This window comes from Clarias gariepinus, chromosome 3 (assembly GCF_024256425.1).
Source record: "Clarias gariepinus isolate MV-2021 ecotype Netherlands chromosome 3, CGAR_prim_01v2, whole genome shotgun sequence".
Lineage (NCBI taxonomy): Eukaryota > Metazoa > Chordata > Actinopteri > Siluriformes > Clariidae > Clarias > Clarias gariepinus.
Window position 1 is genome coordinate 14,086,066 of NC_071102.1, and position 21,899 is coordinate 14,107,964.

A 21,899-nucleotide genomic window follows, 5' to 3' on the forward strand; every position below is an offset into this window, starting at 1 on the left:
AGAAATAAGGGGAACTCTGATAATCTGTTCCACAACCCAAAATATTTATATAAAAATGTTACATACTGTATAAAATAAGAATAAAACAAAATAACCTGCAATTTAAATGATTACAACAGAGCAGTGTTTCCATTATTGTGTGTTTGTGCGCGTATGCGTGTGTGTGTATGTGCTGTGTGTTTGTAGCTGAAGTAAGACGAGAGGAGGGAGGGTCTACTGTGTAGGATGACTCCCTCCCTCTCTCGTCTTACACGGTAGCCCCCTCCCTCCTCTCAATTAATCTCCCACATTTAAAGTGAGACCCGAGCACAGAAGACAATTGCCCATAATCCCGCGATGTGCAAGCGAAAAGAACTATTGGATCTGTTGTGATCACGTGACGCTCAGCAGACAAAACGCATGCCTGCTCCTTATATATCAAGCCCTCGCTTATTTATTATAAACTATAAGTTCTTATTTAACTTGTCTTGCAAAACGCTCTCAGACCAAGTTACCATCATTGTTATAGTGAACATAAAGCAATAAAGTTACTGCTGATACAGTATTTCACTTACAATTTTTAAGATCCACATAAAACCAGTCATGCTCACATTCAGACATAATTGTTCTTTAGGGTAGTTTCTAATGCACAATAACTTGAGTCCCAAAAATTTACAGTCTCATGCTTTATAGGGTCCAACGGTGTCAGCTTGGTAGAACATAAAGTACATAGTGAATTATAGGGCCAAAATTCAAAATTCTGTTTCTGTCACAGAAAAAAAATGAAACTTACAAGGTTTACCTTAATAAATAATTAAAAGTAAAATAACAATGATTAATATAGAATCATACTGATGTATTTTTGTCCACGATTAAAAATAATAGAATATCTATAGTGCAGTATGAAATACAAGTCCACTGTACTGATCTCTAAGTGTGAGCAGCCTCATAAAATCGACACAGGATGAGACAGATAGCTCACAGGGACATACACCTAGGTAAGTTAAATAAACCTTCCATCATCCGTGTGTCAGTTGAATGTTCACACACACACACACACACACATGCACTCGTGCGCACACACACACGCAGCCTGATGCTCATGAGACTCCCACTGTGAGTAGTGTGTTATGGCAGGTAATAACAGCAGAGGTTCTACAGAGGTTCTTTTGCTGTTTGAAATTCCATGTGTTGCCAAAGCTGTTGTAAATAAATCATTACACTTGAAGTTTGACCTTAGGCGTGTATGTTTCTTTCTTTACCGAGACAGAATGTGTGACATGAATATTCTTCCGTTAATCTTGCTATTTTGTGACTACAAATAACCAAGCATAATTTATGGCTAGGACTATGGAGCCTGGTGGTTTTTACATTATTTTGTAAAAGTTCTTCTGTAAATGATCCTTTACAGTCATTTCTAATCACTAGGGAGATTTCAGTGTGCTATTAACATTTAAAGAGCCTGCGTTATAAGATCTAGGCTATGAAATTTTATATTGATGTTTTGATACATGAGCAGAATATAATCCATGCAGTTTCATCAAATTGCATAACAGAAGAGCAGAACTAAAGGAAGTGTAATTTAAACTTTAAAGTGTATATTGGTTTAATGGTATCATGTTTTAGATGCATTGCATCAAAGGGCTTTAAATTGGCAACATATTTTTTATTTAACTTCAAGTCTCAGTATATGGAGGGTATCTGTGTTCATTCGTTTGCGCTTTCATTCGATTTGTACAGGATGCACTGTGTAATGATTTTTCCCTAATTGCCTAAGGAACTTCTGCTGAATCTTTTAATCCTGTTGCTCCCAATCTGTTCTTCAGGGCTCTTGTCTCTATAATTCTGCAGCAGTTCATAGACCATCTGTTGTGCTCAGATACTAGACTGGCTTCTACATTTTATTAGGAAAGGAAAATTTAAAAAGAGAGAAAATCGCAAAAAAATGCACCCCAAGTTGGGAAAAAACACATACTTAAGTGGTTGAGACCAGAAACATTTTACTGCAACCCATTTAAACCTGAATATGAGTGCTGCTTCAGAAGGCACTGAAACAGGACAGAGTGGCACAGTTGACAGTGTAGAAGGTGCAAGGGGACACCGGGGTTGCAGGAAACAGATATCATATTGCGGTTTAAAGGACACTAACATGTCTCTTTGTGAAACAAATGGACTTTAAAGAAGCATGATCGATCTGACATTCAGTAGTACAGACTCATAATTCGTTCATTACTGTAATATGCAGTACAGTTCTGCATCTGCAGATTTTAATATCAGGGCAAAACGATTAAAATCAAGCATTATCCTACAGTATAAAATCTTTAGCATGGATGCTTAAAAAACAGAGCCCACCTGTAATTGAGGCTAAACAGCCACTCTTCCTAAAATTCTTACACAGAATTTTTTTACATTGTATACAGTGCGCACAAGCATACTGTAGTAACTTCATTTACAAACAAGAATATGAATGATATTCAAAGTCAAGTCTAACCAGGACTTTTAGCTGTGTCATATAACAGAACACAGTTATGAGAGTATTTTTCTTTCTGCTTTTTAAGATCACTTGCTACACTAATGAACTTTGCCTTATACAGGAATTCCTTTAATGGCCCAAGTCAGGACTGTGCGGGGAATGTGCTATTAACTCCCAGATGAGTTTCTGTAATGCGCAAGTGGTGTTGATTTTGAAAGTATTTTTTTTTTTAGGTAATGAGTGAATTAATGATCTGGTAAAGGCGAGAACAGATAAAGCGCGGAGAATAAGTTGTCCATGCAACTTTTTAACAATGTAGGATTGCAAGATCTTAAACAGCTGCTTCCTCTACACATGTTTGGAATGGTGTCATGGAATGGGGATCACATGGTTTCTTTTTAATATTTTTTTTTTTTAAAAGGTTAGCTTAAATTTGTCTTACTGTAAAAAGTTATGGGTATGAATGGGTATCAAAATTGGTATAAAACATACATAGAGTACCAAAGTTGTAGCAGTTGTCGATATGTCAAAAGTGCTAGGAACCAGTTGATGAAGAAAGAGAAGATAAAACTTCAAGAAAACAATAGTGTGATTTGATTTAACAATTCAAGTGATTAATTTTAGATTAAAAAAAAAAACATATGCAATTTAACTGCAGGAATCGTACAGAGATTTATATAAAAAATCCGATTTAATGGGATAGTAATATGCTGAATAAATTTTGGCATGTATTACACTACATTTCACCATATCATATTCATCATATTTAATTACCTAGCCCACTTGAAATAATAGCTGGTCAGATTTATTGGTACATTCAAGATTTAAATTAGCATATTTTTCTAAATTAAAAACCTTTTAAAGGATCATTGTGCGTGAATGAGATTTTAACTGTGCCGTAGATCACAATATTAACAACCATAAATAACCGCAGCCTCACTGAAGTGTGTAAGGTAGACAATCTCAGATCTCTGTTCAGCAGCAGTCTCGGTCTTACCAGCTGGATCTCCTACAGTAACTCACACTGGCAGCTTCATACCAGATTAGTGCTCATTTCATCTTTTGAGGATCTGTTGGAGAGGTTTCATTTCCCTGTGTTAATTCCTGGGTGAGATTTGAGCAGCACAATGTGCACAGACCCAGAGCTCCCAAAAAAGGTGTTCTGTCACTCGCAAATGAATAATATGTGTCCACTTACAACATTTTATCTCTTTAACTTAAAAAAAAATAAGACAAGCCAAGAGATCCTTTTAAAACACTTTTTTTTTCAATTCTTTGGGACCTCCCACAGCTCTTTGGGACATCTATCCAGAGATAAAGCCACTAGAGCTAGAAAAACCTCTGGCATTTTCTGAATGGCCAAGGTTAGTCCAGGAGGATAATTCCTCAGCTGTCTCTCTCAAGATAAAAAAAAAAAGACTTTAAGCATTTGATAATGGATATATTTCTAGAACTCTGAAGGTATTTTGTTTTAAGCCATTTTTTGTACCTATTTTTATGTTATACAGTATACTGTAGAGCATGCTTAGCTAACAGAATTAACACCAGTGACCTACAGTACTGCAAAAGTCTTGAGCAAACCCCTTGGCCCTCATTTTCCTAATTTCTTCATATTAAATTAAATCAAATTAATTGATGTAGATTAAATTAAAGAAATTGGATGAAATGTTTTCCTGCAGCAGGCTGCAAAATACCTAACGATATAACTCAATAGCAACCTCATTTCCTCTCTTGTCTGTTTCAACCACTCGGGGACTAGACTGATTTAACTAAAGTTGGGTCTAAAAAAACAATCAAATGCTCTATACCTTTTAACAGATTTAAAACCAATTTGAAATGTATACGTTAAACATAAATGGCAATCAGAATGGGACCAATGTCTGTATTCACCTTAAAAACACCTGTCGTCAGCAGAAATAGCAAAAGGCATGTCTGTCACACTTTCCTTCATAAACATGTGCAATCCAGGAAATAGGAACATGACAATTACATTTCAATAGGTTTTTTTAGACAATAGATTTTTATAAATAGATTTTTTTGTTTTTAGATTTATTTTATTTGCTGCCTTTCATAGCACATACAGTATGTCAGTTTTCTCATGTTTAAAGCAACACAGGACTTTGGTGACATTTCCAATTAGCCACATTTTATAGAGACCATGGTCAACCAAAAGAAGCACAGAAGACCATTTATTTGGATGCATAGAAGAAGCATATTCTGCATGCAGCTAATTGGTAATCAAATGGCATATTCACCATATTAATGCCCTTAGGTGGTTTATCCTTATTACCACATTCTTATGTTATTACCAAACTTGCAGATTCTCCTTATTTACCAGCTTTCTGACAGCTCTGTGTTTGACCATTTGCAGATCACAATGACTTTTAAACCAGTGGTTCCTTAACCCTGGTTCATAAGGACCCCCTGCCCCGCACATTTTAGTGTTTTCCCTGCTCTACCCGACCTACTTCTATTCAGAAGAGGCTGATTAGTTAAAGCAGATGCCTGGAAAACACTAAAATGTGCAGAGCAAGGGGTCCCGCATGACCAGACTTAAGAACCATTAACATTTACAGCATTTCACAGATGCCATTATCCAGATGTGTGAACTAAAGCCTTTGTAACCCGAAATTAATTGTGTGTGTGTGTGTGTGTGTGTGTGTGTGTGTGAGGCCACATTTTATTAAGTGTTGTTAACACTAAGAATGTTACAATAATGTCACAATAGCATAAAGCCCTTAAATGAGCTCAACCGTATACAACTGGTTTTATGTGCAAATCTGAAGAAACAAAAATAAAAACTTAAAAACGAAATATATATATATATATATATATTTATATAAATATGTATATATTGCATATAATATATACATATAAATATGTATATATTGCCACAGTTAAAATTACATTAACAGGAGGTCACAATAACAGTGTGGTAAATCCTATACTGTTTCTCTGAGCCCTGCATGCAAAGCTGATGTGTGTCCTCCATGTGGTCCTGATGCAAGGCGTCTCTATGGCAACAGCAGGAGTAGAGGGAATTGGTCGGCCTGACTGCTGAGACTTCTGTGGTAGGGTGTAGACCATAGACAAACAGTCAAAGCTACAGTATGTCTGATGTGTAGAATCCTATAAGCAAAACAGTTATTTTAATATTTTGCTTTCTCTTCTTGTACGTTTGTGCTTCCCGGTGATCACATTTGTTTTTGGTCAAGCCTGAAGCTGACATTAGTGTCAAATAACACTTTTTTAAGTATATGCAAAGCTTAGAGATCAAGCACAGTATTTCGAGTGTACACAGGGACATCTTTCCCTGCTCTGTAATTACACACTGTGTTTTGACATTGTATTTTTTTTTTCATTTCTGTCTTATTGAGTTGCTCTCCCAGTCTCTTTCTCCCTCCTTTGCTCCCAGTGGCAAAAATGATGTAACTGATTGCATGTGATGGATTATATGACCTTTGAAGAAAAGGCATCATGCATGACAGTGAGTTGTGTCTGTGGATAAATTATGCCAGATGTGAGGAGAATGAATGAATAAACAAACAAACAAAATCATCGTCATGATCATCTCTGCATTTGTAACAGACCTGTAGCTCTGGAAGATTTGTAATTCATAAGAGCTAATCATGCTCATAAGCACAGTGACTAAGTCACACAAACAAAAACATCACACACACACACATTACTGCAACCCCTAAAGTACTACTAATTTAGATCTCAAGCTTGTGTGATCTTGTGACGGGCAGCTTCTACCAACTGTGTGTGCATATGTATTTATGCAAAGATTAGAGAAATGTCTCTTCACCAGGTACATTATAACAAAAGAAGAAGAAAGAAAGAGCAGTAGATGGTGAGTCAGAAAAGAAGAAAAGCAGAAGACAGACTGAGACAAACTAAAGGCGCTCACCTTGAAGAATATTGTTTCTAAATTATTCACGATCTATTAAAATTTATGCAGTACCTTGGCCTAAAACAACTGGAAGAAGGTTGATGTTAAATATTTGATTGAGGATATAAATATGGCTTTAAAGGAAACTTTAGAAGAATATTTTCTAGTTTTTTTTTTTTTTCTTTTTAGATAAAGGGCTGTGTTTATCTCACTGCTGTGAGAAAGTAATTTTTAATGTTACTGGAGTGTGAAGAAGGCTGTGGCTTGTGGCAAATCTCAGTGACAGAATTTGTGAGTAGGGGCTAGATCGCCACCTTTTAAACGCAAGCCCTTGCCTTTAAGCCCACAAGCGGTCCCATATATCTTTAACAGAAAATGAATGCTCCAGATGAAATACCTCTTGCATTTTTCATACCTCAAACTCAGTTTATTTTACTCGTCCTTCAAATGTTCTATTTCAGTGGTTCTGTAAATGAGCTCTTGCTGAGCCACACCCCACAAGAGAACAGCAGAACTGAGCAGGGGAGAGTATCTTTTTATATGAGGTCACAATAGAGGAAAAATCTAATTTGGCTTGTTTAAAGCCCTGGTTGGTTTAAAAATGGGGGAAAAAAGCATGCGCGCACACATACTTGAGACCCATCTCAATATCTGGATATGACTTAAAAAGAGACACTTTAAAAACAGAAGATATTTAAATCTTGCCTTCTTTTAGGTGGATTCAGAACCAACACACAGCAAGAGACAATTTATAATCATAAATAGCTAATAGCAAAAGAAATAAAATTATATTGGGATTCGACTACTTGTTAGTTTTATCCGTTACTATCTAGACTATGTGTTATTTCCAATATATTATACTTATCACACTTTCACACACATTTATTATTACATAAAGCAATATCACTCAAGCGGGAGTGTTGTTATCTGCCCATGCTGATATTTAGTACAACAACATGACTTCGTTCTTTTCAGTAGTAAAGACTGTATGGGCCAACTTTTACCCATGCTGGCTACCAACAGTTAGTGTAATTAAAGAGTGTTAGAACACCTTTTTTGTGGATTGATACATATACAGTGAGGTATTTGATCACCCTGTGATTTTGCAAGTTCTTACTTAGAAATCATAGAGGGGTCGATAATTTTCAACATTGTATGTAAGCAAATAGCTTACTATTTTGCTTACTATCAGCAAATACTTATTGACCTCACTGTATGTATCTATATGTTCTATTATCACCTATCTACTGTATTATGCTTCTCTTCCATTTGGATTACTCTGTGGTATAAATTAGCACATTACAATCTTATGTATGATGAAAAGAACATTAGTACATTGTTTCAAAACACTGGGTCACAACCCACAGGTGGGTCGCAGGAGATTTTATTTGCGTCGCCATTGTCAAGATTTGTATCTGCAGTGCAACTTTCAGTCAGTGGGGGTTTAGTGTAGATTTCTCCCAGTGTACAATACAGTTTCGAGAGTTTCATAGCGTTAACCACCTGAAACCCTCCACAAATTTAGGTAGACCACCTGCATTGTATCCCAAGCCACTTGTTACAGTCCTATCTCATGGTCGATCATCATCTCCAGTCCGAGGGCCCTGGGCCACTGGTTGCACCCTCCAAGTTAGTCAAGTTAGAGAAGAAGGAATTTCAATCACTGCCGTCCATATGCCGCATGCATATAGAATGAACTTAAGCCAAATAGCGACACACTTACAAATATGATTGGCCAGCACAGCCCCGTGAGTCCAAGCCAGGTCATCGAATGCTGCTGCTACTTAACTGCCCTAATTGCAAGCTCATGGCCAAATGGCGGAGATCATACACAGTAACAGAATGAGTAGAGCCAGGGAACTACCACCTGTACCAAATAGATAAGAGAAAGAGCACTGATCTGTATCTTATTTAGATGATATGGTCATCCGCTCTGGAAAGATCACTTACACCATCAACAGAATGTCCTGGAAGAACTGAAGCTGGAGTAACTGTGCTAACCCCAAGAACCCACCTCACCATTCCCCCGTTTTTCCCACATTTTTACTTCCCCTTGCTAGTTCATACGGATGCCTCATAAGAAGCTCATACCAGCAGAACAACATTATGCTCCAGTAGAGCAAGATGCACTTGCCAATAAATGGGCCATGGAGGACCTAATATACATTACTACCTGACAGACTGGCAATTGCTCGTCACTGATCATGCTTCACTACAGTGGATGGCAAGGGCTAAGGACACCAACCCATGTTTACCCTGTGGGTTCCTTCTTAAGGCAGGGTTACTCATTCTTGATGCTGCACCATTTAGGAAAGCACAGACCACACAATTTTTCTCAAATTCCCCATTACAGGGGGTTGCTGTAATGGCGGGCCTACAGCCAGCGTCTCTTTACATCTGTCTGCTTGTCAGTCAATGGAGAAAGTGAAAGCATAGTGTGCGCTCAGCACCAAAGCGCTAATGGCTCTAGGTGCCAAAATTCACCATTGCTGGCAACACTTACCGTCCTCACTCAGCTATAAAAAGCATCGGAGAGGCATTCGGTGAGTAGTGTGTTCTGAATGCTAAACCCATGGTATTTACTTCCTCTCCAACTTTGAGCAACTCACAAGTAAGGGCCACCACCACCAAAAAATTAAAGATAAGACAAGAGAAAAGACAAGAGTTAATTTATTGCAAAATTAAATTTCTAGTCATTTTTAGAAATTCAGGTGGCACTTCAGTGTGCATGTTTAAACAAAAAAATTTGACAAAAAATATTCCCTGCTTCATGTCCCTTTTCCATTTTTTGTACTGGGCCAATTATATTCCCCCCTAATGTGACCTCATATAAGAAGATCCTCTCTCCTGGCTTTGTTATTCCCCGGTGGTGCATGGCTCAGCAGCAACTTATTTACATAGAACTAAAATAGTGCATTGAAAGTGCATCGAAGTGGAGTGAAATAAGGGAGTTTGGAATATGAAAAATTGCATTATTTGAAAGGAATTTTAGTGGGAGCATTAACAGACAAACTTTTTGGGGAGCCCTGAGACCTGTGTAACTTGTTACAGAAATAGTAAAAAACCTTCCCCTCATTTACAGTGTCTCATTTCCTGTGTTTTCAGCCAGTTTGCTCAGTTCTGAGTGGATCTCTGTATTCAATGAGATGTTTATTTTTCATATTTATTCATTGTGCCAAGTAGGACAGATGGAAAAGCATTTCCTGCCAATCTATTCCATTTGGCTTTCAAATTAGGAAAGGAGACAGCGAGAGAGAGAGAGAGAGAGAAAATAAAAAAAGACCAAAAGACAACCACAACTAATTATTGACTTTCTATCAAAAACCACCACATCATGTTCTCCCAGACATCCTTTTCATGCTCTTCATCTAACCTGTGGCCCTATTTCCAGACAGCCGTGTAATATAATAAAACTGTGAAGGATTTGGCAAGGATGCAATAAACTGAGAACTGGCAGTGTCTTTATCAGCAGTATAAAACGTTGCCTTTTTATTAGGCCATGTCCCTTGATAAACCACTATAAGACATGCAAGCTTTTAAAAAAAAATCCACTTTATTTTAAGCAGCTCTTTCCCACAAATGGCTTCAGCTATGTGCTCTTTATGTCTATGAATCAGCACTTTGACTTCACTATTGAGAAAGTATTAACATTGTCTAGATTGCTACAGCAGTTTGCTACGGTACCCTGTTAAAAAGTAATTAGCTCGTTATGGCTACGGACACAAAACTCAAACTTGAATGGTCGTTTCATATTAATAGCATTTGTGGCATCTTTCATACTGAAAATAGTTTCATCATTTGACTTTCCAGTTGCTTGGGCATTCTTGTTCGCCATGTTTTGTGGTTTAAATATTATACTATTAGGAATCTACGCAGGGAAGCATTCCTCTTTGAACACATGGACTGGTAATGCAACATGTTGTACGTCCTTAATGTTATGCATGGGGTATACTTCTGTGAACAGGTATTTGCAAGAATGTGAGGGCATCATGCATGGATGCTCGCATACGGTAGGTTCCATGTAATGTAAACTATGTGTGGGTACAATGCCATATGTACCAGAATAATGGAATAGAGCAGTGTTTCACTGTGGCATTAATAAATCCAAGACAGTGGGGGTGTTTGTTGTGACAATGAAAAATGCTAAGGTGGAAAAGATTTGTGAATTTCAGTGCATTTTGTGCAATGATGATTAAGTTTAAGTCCCATCAAGGGCCACAAGCACACATGTCCACTCATGCACTATGGGTTATTTAGAAACGCCAGCTTGTTTACACTGAATGTTTTTGAATTATGGAAGGAAACTGGAGTGCCAAGAGGAAATCCACCAAGCATGTGGAGAACATTTGGAAAGACAACTGGAGAAGCAGGGGCGAGATTCGAACCTGCAGCCCTGTGAGTTCAAGGTGACTGTGCTAACCACTAAGCCAATGTTTCATAATTTTTTAGACACCACCCATGAGAAATCGAGGTGCCACAAGTTTAAACAGTTGAGCTGGAGGAATTGAAAACGTGAATATGGTTAAATTTATTTCCAGATGTCTAATAGATAACGCTTGGGCTGGTGAAGCCTAGCCTGTAGGAGCCTGGATTTTACCATCCGTATGGTATTCGTCTAAAGCCCTTCAGTTAAAGTGAATTGGCACAGGGTATAATCACAATGTTTCCAAGTACACAACCAGATACACTTTCCTGTCTCAACCAATCAACGTTTGCCTGAAGGCCGGTTGACACACAACACCCTAGATACTCATGACTCAATATTAGCTTTTGGAAGAACAGCACGAGAGAGAATTATTGCATCTCTTGGCCATAAACTCCCTCTCTGTGTCATGATGCAAATACACTTTAAAGCTGAAGTACAAACCAGGCCTTAGACACCAGGCATGACATTTGTTTTGTTTGTTAAGGAAAGTGTTTACATTGTAAGGTAATTATACAACAGTTAATTCCGGTCCAGTAATTTGATAGGAAAAGTGGTGTTTCACGAGTGCTGATGTTTAATCTAAAAGCACTGTAGCACTGGTACATTTCACTGTTTTTATTACTCCACTTGTTATTACTCCAATATAAGCATATTAGTTCATTTATTAAAAATGGTACTTTGCTTATTATGGGCTGTCAGTCAGTCTATTTATTGGCTTTACACAGTGCTTTATCCAGCCTTCTTTGGGAACTCTTTAATAGTTTGAGCAAAAAATAACAAACTATTTATCGGTCTTGTTGCTGAAATGTCACTTATTCTATTTTAATTTCATTTTTATAGAACATATGTATGAAACCATTATCACACAATTCTGCTGTTGGACTAAATATCAGCACAGCTGGGATTACCTGATATTCAGTACTACAGCACTCGAAATCGCAGTAACAAGTATAATAGCCCTCAATACATATATGAAGGTGTCTCTTTATGTTATTAGTTTGTTTGCACTCATCATTCTGAGACACACTTTTGGGTCATGTCCATTCAGCTTCTGGTAGAACAGTCACACATGCCTTGGCAAAGGCACTGACAGAATCCATACACCAAACACACAGTAAGGCTGGTGGGAACAAGACTTACACATACAATACCCAGAGTTACTCTTTGGATCACCAGTAAGTATATGCCTAGTGGCAAGGACCCAAAGTAAAAGAAGCCGAGTAGCCACACAAGAATCCGGGGTATGTGATTGCAAATCTTAGTAAATGCATCCTGGTCCATTGTCCCACCATTTGATGCCATTGATACAGAGTCCAGGCTGTGTTCCCCATAGTCATCAGAGCTACCGTTGCGACTGGGTGAATGCTGTCCATCTCTCTGGACCTCCATAATGGTAATGACCAGGCAATTAGAAGATTCGTGGTATGGACTGTCATTAGACGATAGACTCTTGGGTGTCAGCACCACCTCTTTGCTGTGGTCCGAGCTCGTGCACTTGTCCCGGACCGCTAGGAAAGACATAATATTCGAGTCGTCTGGTAGTGCTGCCACTTCATAGTCACTAACTCTCGTCTCATGCCGACAGAAGGGACAGCAGATGCAGCCCGAGCTGTCTCCAATGTCCAGGATCTTGTTTAGGCAGCGGGCGCAAACCCGGTGCAAGCAGTCCAGAATCTTGGGTTTGCGGCTGTGAATGTTATAGCGCTGATAGCAGATCTTGCACTCCATCTCATCGCTGGTGTTGGGGCCATTGGTTGTAAATGTATTGCTTGGATTAGAGTCTGCATTGGCATTGGGTACAGGACTTCCAGAGACGCTGGGCTTAATGTTAGTGTTGGAATTGGCATTTGTACTGGGACTGGTGTTGTCACTGGGGTTAGCAGGCCTTTCATCTGGTTCAGTCTGAGCACAGCTCATTTTGGCATCATACTCTGTGAAAAAAAGAGAAGTGTTTTACCTTTAGTTAACTAGTATTTTAAAAAAATTAATTGTATTTATTTAAATTGCTTAGAAATATACAGCAATTTTTGTTATATCTGGTCTTTAAATATAGATGTGGGATTTTTTTTTAATTATGTCTTGCCACTTGATGGCTTTTTTATTGTCTAAGAACCCAATAAAGGAGATTAATTGCAAGTGAGAGAATAAAATGAACCTGGCTCTGGGCAAATGTTCCAACCTCTGCACAAACATTTTCCCGTCTTTAATAACCTGGGCAGAGGCATCTTAATGCCTTTCTAAAAGTGATTTGTTTTGGTTTTCCAGAGCACAGTAACATATGACATGCAAATATTACTGATTGAATTATAACAGCAAGACAGCTTTGTGGCGAGCTGGAGTTTAGGCATATTTGTACAGATTGACAGTCTGATTAAGCCGAGCTTGCTGCTGTCAGTCACTTAAATTAGGATGCATTGGAGAGCCTCTTCAGTAAGACTTGCCCATAAAACTGCATTAGAACCCTGTATAAAAAATTCTCTATTAGAATTCACTTAATTATTATCAGCAAATACACATAGACCAATATCTATCTCTCATGCAGACACTCTCTCTCACTCTCTCTTTCTCCAAGTAGATAAATCTGCTGAAATTGTGTTTTTATTCTGTAGTAAAAAAACAACATAATCTTAAAAAAACACTGAGGCATTATTATTATTTGATTGGTATAATGGTCACTAGATGGTGGATCTGCAATCCAGTTTTCACTAGTAGATCGTTTAAATTTATATTTAACCAATTTATATGATACCAGCTATAGTACCCATTATTAATGGAAAAAGAGTTTGTAAATAGAATTAAAAGGTTAAATGTAAAAATAAGCTGATCAGCTTAAACGAAATCAGTGATGAAACTATTTTAGGTTGAAGCCCACATACATGTCCTTTAGAACAACAGACCTCTCTGCCTAACTTATTAATACAAAGAAATAACATTTTGTAAGGTTAACTATCATACACCTTGTTTACGCTTAGTTATACATCTTTCATCGCCAACCAAATACAATCCCTTTTCGTAATCAGAGAGTGAATCACAGATGAGAAATCAAAAAAGCAGACCAGATAAAGGTAGAAGTAGACTGACTTTCAAAAAAAAAAGTTCTGTCTTAAAACGACTCTAGCGCGTGAAAGTTCACATATACCATTTCAGCACTGTAATTTTGAATCCCAGACTTCATATTTTAATTATTCTTTTCTAATTAATATCTATTGGTGCAGGTGTTTGATTTACATTAAACAAGTAGCTTATTTTAAAGTAAATTATTAAATCTAGCACATAACTGTTTATAACATCGCTTTTTCTCAACATTTTGATTGCACTTATGGTGCAGGTTAAACTTCAGGCAAAAATCTAAGTAGTGCAAAAGTTTCATAAAATTTTTATCCGGTTGTCGATTTAAGACATGCCCACAGTCATAACTTTCCTTCCACTCAACATTTTGATTTCATTCATTTAGGTTTTAATTCGGGCAAATACCTAAGGATTGGCAAAGTTTCATTCAATTCTGTCAGCCAGTTTTGCTTGATGCTGTGACTAATTCTGACTGAACAAACATACAGGCAGATATACAAACAGAAAATTTTCTGAGACTGGTATCAGATCCTCTGCATATGCAATGTAAAGATATCATTGAAAGAGCGAGTTCTGACCAAAGTACAGACAAAACCTTTCTTTTATTAATATACTGTAGATACACTGCTGTAGCTTCCACATGCATGATATTATCATCCTAGACACATCAAAATAATGTCAATCCCATGTTTCATAGCAATGTAACATACAAAAGCAGCTGCTCAAGGAAGTGGTTGCCAGTGTTCCTGAAACAGCCCTGTTCTGCATATTTTATAGTCTTCTCTGCTCAAACCAATGTGATTCAGCTAATCTGCTAAGTAGCAATAGGCCTTCCTGAGTTGACAAATAAAGATGGATTTCAGGGTAGCAATTCATACAGCTTTCTTGGCAAAAAATACTTCTCAGAGGTGTTCTGATGGAAGACCATACTGGAGAAAGAAAAAAATCTCTGATTGCTAGAAATAACTTGAGTGTCTTTTTTATATAGTTGCCACATTTCACTGTATTATTTCTATTTTATTATAATATTTGTGCATGTTAAATGGCAGGATAGTGGTTCTCATGTATAAATTTAGAGACTCCCTTGCAAGCTTTTATTGCATTGAGTCTGTCTCTTCTAAACACATAGCTTCTGATATCAGTGTCAGTGGTACTGTGGGTGCACAGCATTTTATTTTTCCATCAATTATTGTACATACATTACCACTGGAGATCTAATTAATGCAGATTACCATGTCAGTTTTATTGTAAATTTAAAATAAAACTTCATAAACACAGAATATAATGTAATAGTTTTTATATGTCTGGTATGTTGGACATTTTACATCTTACAACTAGTCAGAGGAAAAAGCCAAACATTGGGTTTTATATCACATTATTATGATAAAATTGCTTACTTTGTCATCCCATGTCATAAACCTACATGGTAAATGAGTGGTGGTTAGGTCGCTTAACCCGGGAGGTAGCATTGACTTTTTAATACAAGACTAATTAAAACAGGTAAATTTAAAGTCAACTTTTTATATAGTGACCTGATAATCTCGAATCATGTTAAATCGTAAGGATCAATTATGCAATATCACACAAGAAGGAGTGCTGTTGTACTAAATATCAGCACGGCAGTGAAGATAAAACACAAAGAGGTCACAGCCGTGCTGATATTCAAGACAACAGCACAACCTCGAGAGTGATATTGCTTTTTATACAACAGTTCTTTAAACACTATTTATTTTTAAAATATTATGATTTGTTTATTTATTTAACCAGTTATTTTGCTCCACAAACACATACAGTATAACACATATCCTTCTGCGATTGGTGTAGTTAGCGGTGAGCTGATGACTGACAGCTCGCAACACTAACACTGACAGTTAGTGTAGTTAATAGGAGTAAAAGTAGTTTTAAATTCTTACTGGTACTATGTAGCCAAAGGTGAAAAGAATAAACCATGGTGTTGTTGGACAGTCCTGAGAATCCTACAAGATTTACTTTATATTTCTACCTATACTGCTTTAGAATATCAGGTCTGTTAACTTCCGGGTTCTGGGCTTGAATCCCAAATAGCATACAATGGAAAGCTAATTCATTAGGTGTACAATCCCTTGGTCTATATACACTATATTGCAAAAGTATTTACTTGTCTGCCTTTAGTTGCATAAAAAGTGGGGTGCATCCAACTCTTGATCCATAGTGTTTGATAATATGTTGGCCCCGCCCCCTTTGCAGCTACAACAGCTTTAACTCTTCTTGGAAGGCTTAACACAATGTTTAGGAGTGTGTTTATGGGAATTTTTGACCATTCCTTTAGAAGCACATCAACGGACGTTTCAGAGGCGATTTGGAATTACTTAGATGCCTCAAGTTACTATGCAGACAAAGTGTTGTTTAGGTGCTTGTTTAACATGTTATCAGATGTGTTTTTCTACTGGTTTTAAATGTGGATTTTGTCAGGCAGCTGCTACTGCCAGTGTAATTAACGATTGTTTAAACACCCATGACGTATTTTATACATATTGTGCTGTTATCTTCTATATCACCACAAGTGGAATGTCTCTCGTCCAATCAGATTGCTCTGTTAGAGCAAATTGTTGTATAATAATTATTAATTACCAGTATATTTAAAAAATGCATGCACAGGGATTCATCTGTCTGTTATCTGTATTTCTCTCACACAGACACAAACTTACATCTCTTTCTAACACATACACACACAGTACCTGCACAAACCAAAAAAAAAATACAAAATAATCTGTGCCTCAAACATGATGCCAGAAATATTCTGTACCTTAGAATAACAGCAAGGGCTTCAACTCCAAGCACATCTCCAGATCCAATAGAAATGTGTACATTTTTATCAATTTCTTCTATCTGTCTTGCAATCAATTCATTAAAAATACATACAGTATATAAGTAAATAAATAAATAACCCTCTAAATTTGATTAGTGTTGCCTTGGTTCAGCACTGTGCCACTTAACAAAAGTTGTTTTTCCCAGTTTCACCATATTGATGCTAATATGTGCAAACACTACTAAAACCTAGCAAAATAAAGTGCAATTCAGCACTGTTCTATGACTTTCTCACAGTTAAACTTATTCAGGAAAAATAAAGACACTAGCCAAAGTCGAGTAATATCATTTCCAAGTGATATGAGGAGAGAACACTGCAGCTCAGCTAATAAATGTTAGCCAAGGAGTTGCTGACTCTTTTTTTTTTAGGTCACAGGCATGATGTGCAACACTTCTTAGGATAAGCATTATGACAGTACAGTGCTTGTTATTTCCACATTGTCTGTAATGCACTTAACTGGCTAACCAGTACCCCATACATTATTACATTACATTAGCTAGCATGTCATAGGCTAATTGGTTTTTGAGCAACCAAATCACAAGACAGGGCAGAAGTAATGGAGCTTTCATTTGCTCACTGATCTAATACATTTATGATTCGTCTACTCGTGTCCTTGTACCTAAATGCATGATTACAGTGTTTCCCCCATAATAGTACAGCGATGCTGGGCCGCCTTGCCAATGAGAGCTTCCACCATACCTACACAACAGGCCTTTTTAAAAAAAATTTGTTGCTGAGCGAAGATACAAAACACATTTTACCACAAAGTAAAATAAAATGTACTCCTACAAATACCAATGAAAATAATGGCAGTTTAGTTAGCTACATTTTGACATGGCTCAGGTTGGGTTTAATAGTTGTAAAAGACATGTAAGGGTGAATTTAACAGTCGTGTTCGTTCATTAGCATTTGATAGCTAACATAATGTGAAGTAGCAGGCTAGCTGCTTCTTTGTATTAAAGCCCTGTGTAATGAGATCAGACCTTCTGCTTACTTGTGTTAAGTTTTAACACAATATAAAAACATCCATATAAACTGAATGATTTCTTATAAAATAGAATATAATGTAATATAATATAATATAATATAAGCACGTCAGGGGTCGATTCCCTCTTGCGGTCTCTCTGTGTGGAGTTTACATGTTCCCTCCATGGTTAATGGGTTTCCTCCAGGTTCTCCAGTTTCCTCCCACAGTCCAAAGACATGCAGGTTAGGGTAATTGGCATCCTCAAACCGTTCGTAGTGTGTCTATGTTTGTGTGTGTGCGCCCTGCGATGGATTGGTACCCTGCCTAGGGTAGGGGCCCTGGGATAGACTTCAGGTTTCCCTGACGTTGTAGGATAAGCGGTATAGATGATATGATATATGATATGATATGATATAAATAAAAGAAGGGTTTTCTCTGTACATTGGTCAGAACTCACCCTTTCTCAACTCAAAATGATGTCAGAACTCAACTCAAATCATTTCAGAACTCAAATGATATCTTTACATTTCATACAATGGAGGACCCGAGACTAGTGTACTGCACAAGCGTCAAACTATGGTCAAGTCCTAAATCGCCCGCTAGACAGAAGTTTTAAGAACAGAACTTTGCCAGTCCTTAAGTATTTGCCTAAAGATAAACCTGCACCATAAATTGAATCATGGTGAAGTTATTAGCAGTTATGTGTTAATTAATAAACCGCAAGTTACTTGTTTACACAGAGCAAGTAGCGCATTAGTAGCTTATTTTAAAGAACATTAGAACAAACACCTGCACCAATAGATTTTAATTAGAAAAGCTAAACTGGATGTTTTTACTGGGATTAGTTCATATTTTCACCACTGAAATTTTAATGCGCTGAAGTCATTTTAAGACAATTTCATCTTCATCCGATTTTCTTTTTCGATTTCTCATCTGTGATTCACTCTCTAATTACCAAACAGGTAGTGTATTTGGCTGATGGTAAAAGAATTACAATAAGGCGTAAGATATTCATTTTAGACAGGCAGAGATGTGCGTGGGCTTTAATCTGAAATAATAATATCAATAATTAAAGCTAATCAGCTTAGCCCTTTATATATTTCTACAAACTATTTTCTTATCAACTATATTTTTATAATTACACATTTATTATACTATATTATATTATTTCATATTATAAATATAATGATATGATATGATATGATATGATATGATATGATATGATATGATATGATATATAATATAATATAATATAATATAATATAATATAATATAATATAATATAATATAATATAATATAATATAATACAATACAGGGTGGGCCTATCTCCGGCAATTGTGTGCCGAGATAAGTGTATGTATATATAATTACATACTGTATATATACATATAATTATATAATTATGATTATAATTATTACCTCAGTAACATTATTATTATAATTTATATTTTTTATTAGTAGTATTATTTATAATAATAATAATAATAATAATAATAGTATATATATTATAATTGTTTGACAAAAAGCATCATGCATTGGAATATAATATCATATCATATACTATCATATAATAGTGCAAATTCTTTTCACTTACAGTTTGCTGTAGCCAGTACTCTTTGGTAGCAGAAGCAGTTTAAATTTGTAATCTGTTTTTCATGTTTTTTGGAACATTTTTTTAGGCATTATATAACAGAACCATTTGTCACACATTTGTCTATTAAAATAGACATTAAATGACGTCTGGTGGAAAATGAATTAAAGGTAGGCAGAAATATTTCAAGCTGCTGATATTATTGATCATTGCATTACTAAATGTGAAAAGATTTTGTAATTCTTTTGACTGTCTATTATTATCATTATGTTTCACTATTAATATTTGGAATTTCAACAGTTGTACTTTTCCCCCCTGACTATCCTTGAGGTGTAAAAGCAGTGTTAATCAGTGTATTCACTGACTTCGTAACACCTTGACTTTCTGCTGTTAAACAGAAATAAATTATTCTGATTATAAAAATGTGTGAGGTACACACCCTTTTTCTCCCTTTGTCTGTGTAGATAATGTATGCAGGTGCATTAGCTTGTACCTGGTGTTCATGAAAGGGGATATACTCCTAAACACATTGTCCATTAAGCTGCATTAACTTCTAATCACAGTTCTGTATTAAACCAAATCGCCTTATTTATATCCGATGCCTTTATGATCAATGTGTGTATTTCAGTCTGTGAGGCAAAAAGTGCCAACCTGGATTAATTATTAAAATAAGCAGTGCATGCCATATTAAACCCAGTTCATTCAACTGAACATGTCCGTTATTAATCCCTAATATAAGAAATAAAGTAAAGAAATTGTTGACATTTAAAGTGTCATGGAGCTAAATGAAGATTTTAAGAATGATTAATAGTAATTGCTCAAAACTCTGTTTTTTTTATTGTACTGTATAAAGATCAATATACCTAAATTATGCAATAATTCATCCTCAAACCACTCCAGTGGTATAATTCTGTCTTTTTTACTCAATTAAATATTGCTGCTGCATATCCAACTTGGCTAAAAGTGACAGAGACCGTAGATCTCTGCCTGTCTAAACATATGTCTAGACATACCACAAAGCCCTAATTGAGATTTTGAAAAAAATCTTACCGACACAAACAAGCATATTTTACTTTATTTATTTATTTATTTATTTATTTATTTATTTTTAAGCAGTCATGTGGCAGCATCACAATGCCTAAAAGCTTGCAGATACGGGTCAAAAATAGAGACAGACCTAGATAGAAACTGCAATTTATACTGTAGGTATAGCTGTAAGTATAACTGGTGGCATAACTGCAGTTTTACTTTCCCTGAGACTGAGCTGCAACGTGTTCGACAGTTTTAGCCGTAACTAGGTCTGACACTACAAGCCTTGTAGTGTCCTTATACAGTGCAAATGAATGATGTAAGGTAAAGTGCGGTACCGTAAATCATTTCAGCAAGCAATGTATTCAGCGTTGTTCACACACAGCAGGGAATGTACTAGAGTTCAGACTCTCAGACACACCATGGACGGGTCATGGTGTCTTCTAGACACTCCAGTCACTCCACAGACGTAACTGCATAGATACATGCTGAGCTAGCAGCAGTTATGGGCTGTCTGGGGAGGTGCTCGGCTTGAGGCCATTAAGGGTTAAGTAATTAATTTCTCCACACTGAAATAGGCACAAACATCTGTCAGACTGCAACCACTGTCAGTAATGGTGATCAGCCCGAAATGTAGACTTACATACGACCAGAACTATAATTGGGCCAAATAACATGGATGTGATTACGGCCATAACTATATACAGCGATCAGCCGTGCCATTACACTATGAGCACCCGCCTAATATTGTGCAGATGTTCTGTTTAGCCTCCACAACAATAATGCAATGTGTATTCTGATGGAACAATTTTAACAATTTGATAGCCATTCTATTGGATTAGAATATATGGGCTAGTTTTTGCTCCCCATGTATATTAATGAACCTTCCTCCCATGATCATGTCACCAGCTCAAAAGTTTTTTTTTTCTTGGACCACTTTTCATACTGTAGGTCAGAACACTGCAGACTGAGGACATTACATAAGAGGTGTAGTTTTGGGGTTGCTCTGACCCAGTTGTCTAGCCACACAACTTGGCCCCAGTTACAGTAGCTACACTTACCGTATTTGATCCCAATGGCATCTGGGAATGGGTCGGATTTAAAAGGCAAGTGAAGAGTTGTTTTGTGTAGGAAGCAGAAAAAATTGGCAAACAGTAAGGATTTGACAAGCGGAAAATTATTGTGATGACTAGAACACTGGGTGAGAGCAACTCCAAAAACGCAGCTCTTAGTGATAATGCACATGGGGGGTTGAAGGCTTGACCATGTATTCCAATCAAATGGGACAGTTACTGTACTGTAGGTCAAACTGCTGAAAAGTTTAATGCTGGTTCTGATTAAAAGGTGTCAGGACGCACGGTGCGTTAATGTTTTGGTAGCAAAAGCGGGACATCCTCAATATTATGCTGGTGGTCGTAATGGTATGGCTGGTCGGTGTAATGTCAGTTCTATCATGTAAACTAAATTATCTAATGCCAAACCCTGGGTCGATATTACCAAAACTGGATAGTAAAAGATTTAAAAAGCCAAGTAATATTGAAATACCCTGTACTTTAGTTGACTCATGGAGTGAGGCGTGCACTTAGTATGTTGGTAATTGGTATTTAATGATATCTATAATAAT

General features: G+C 36.7%; 2 protein-coding genes across 4 annotated transcripts in view; one reads left to right on the forward strand and one right to left on the reverse strand.

Moving 5' to 3' along the window:
* cep89 (centrosomal protein 89) overlaps positions 1-21,899 on the forward strand; it is a 94,106-nt gene that overhangs the window by 46,612 nt on the left and 25,595 nt on the right. The window lies entirely within an intron of this gene.
* zgc:165481 (uncharacterized protein LOC100073327 homolog) lies at positions 10,095-12,687 on the reverse strand. Its single transcript, XM_053491292.1, has one exon. The coding sequence runs from the start codon at positions 12,685-12,687 to the stop codon at positions 11,815-11,817; it is 873 nt and encodes a 290-aa protein (XP_053347267.1). The 3' UTR covers positions 10,095-11,814.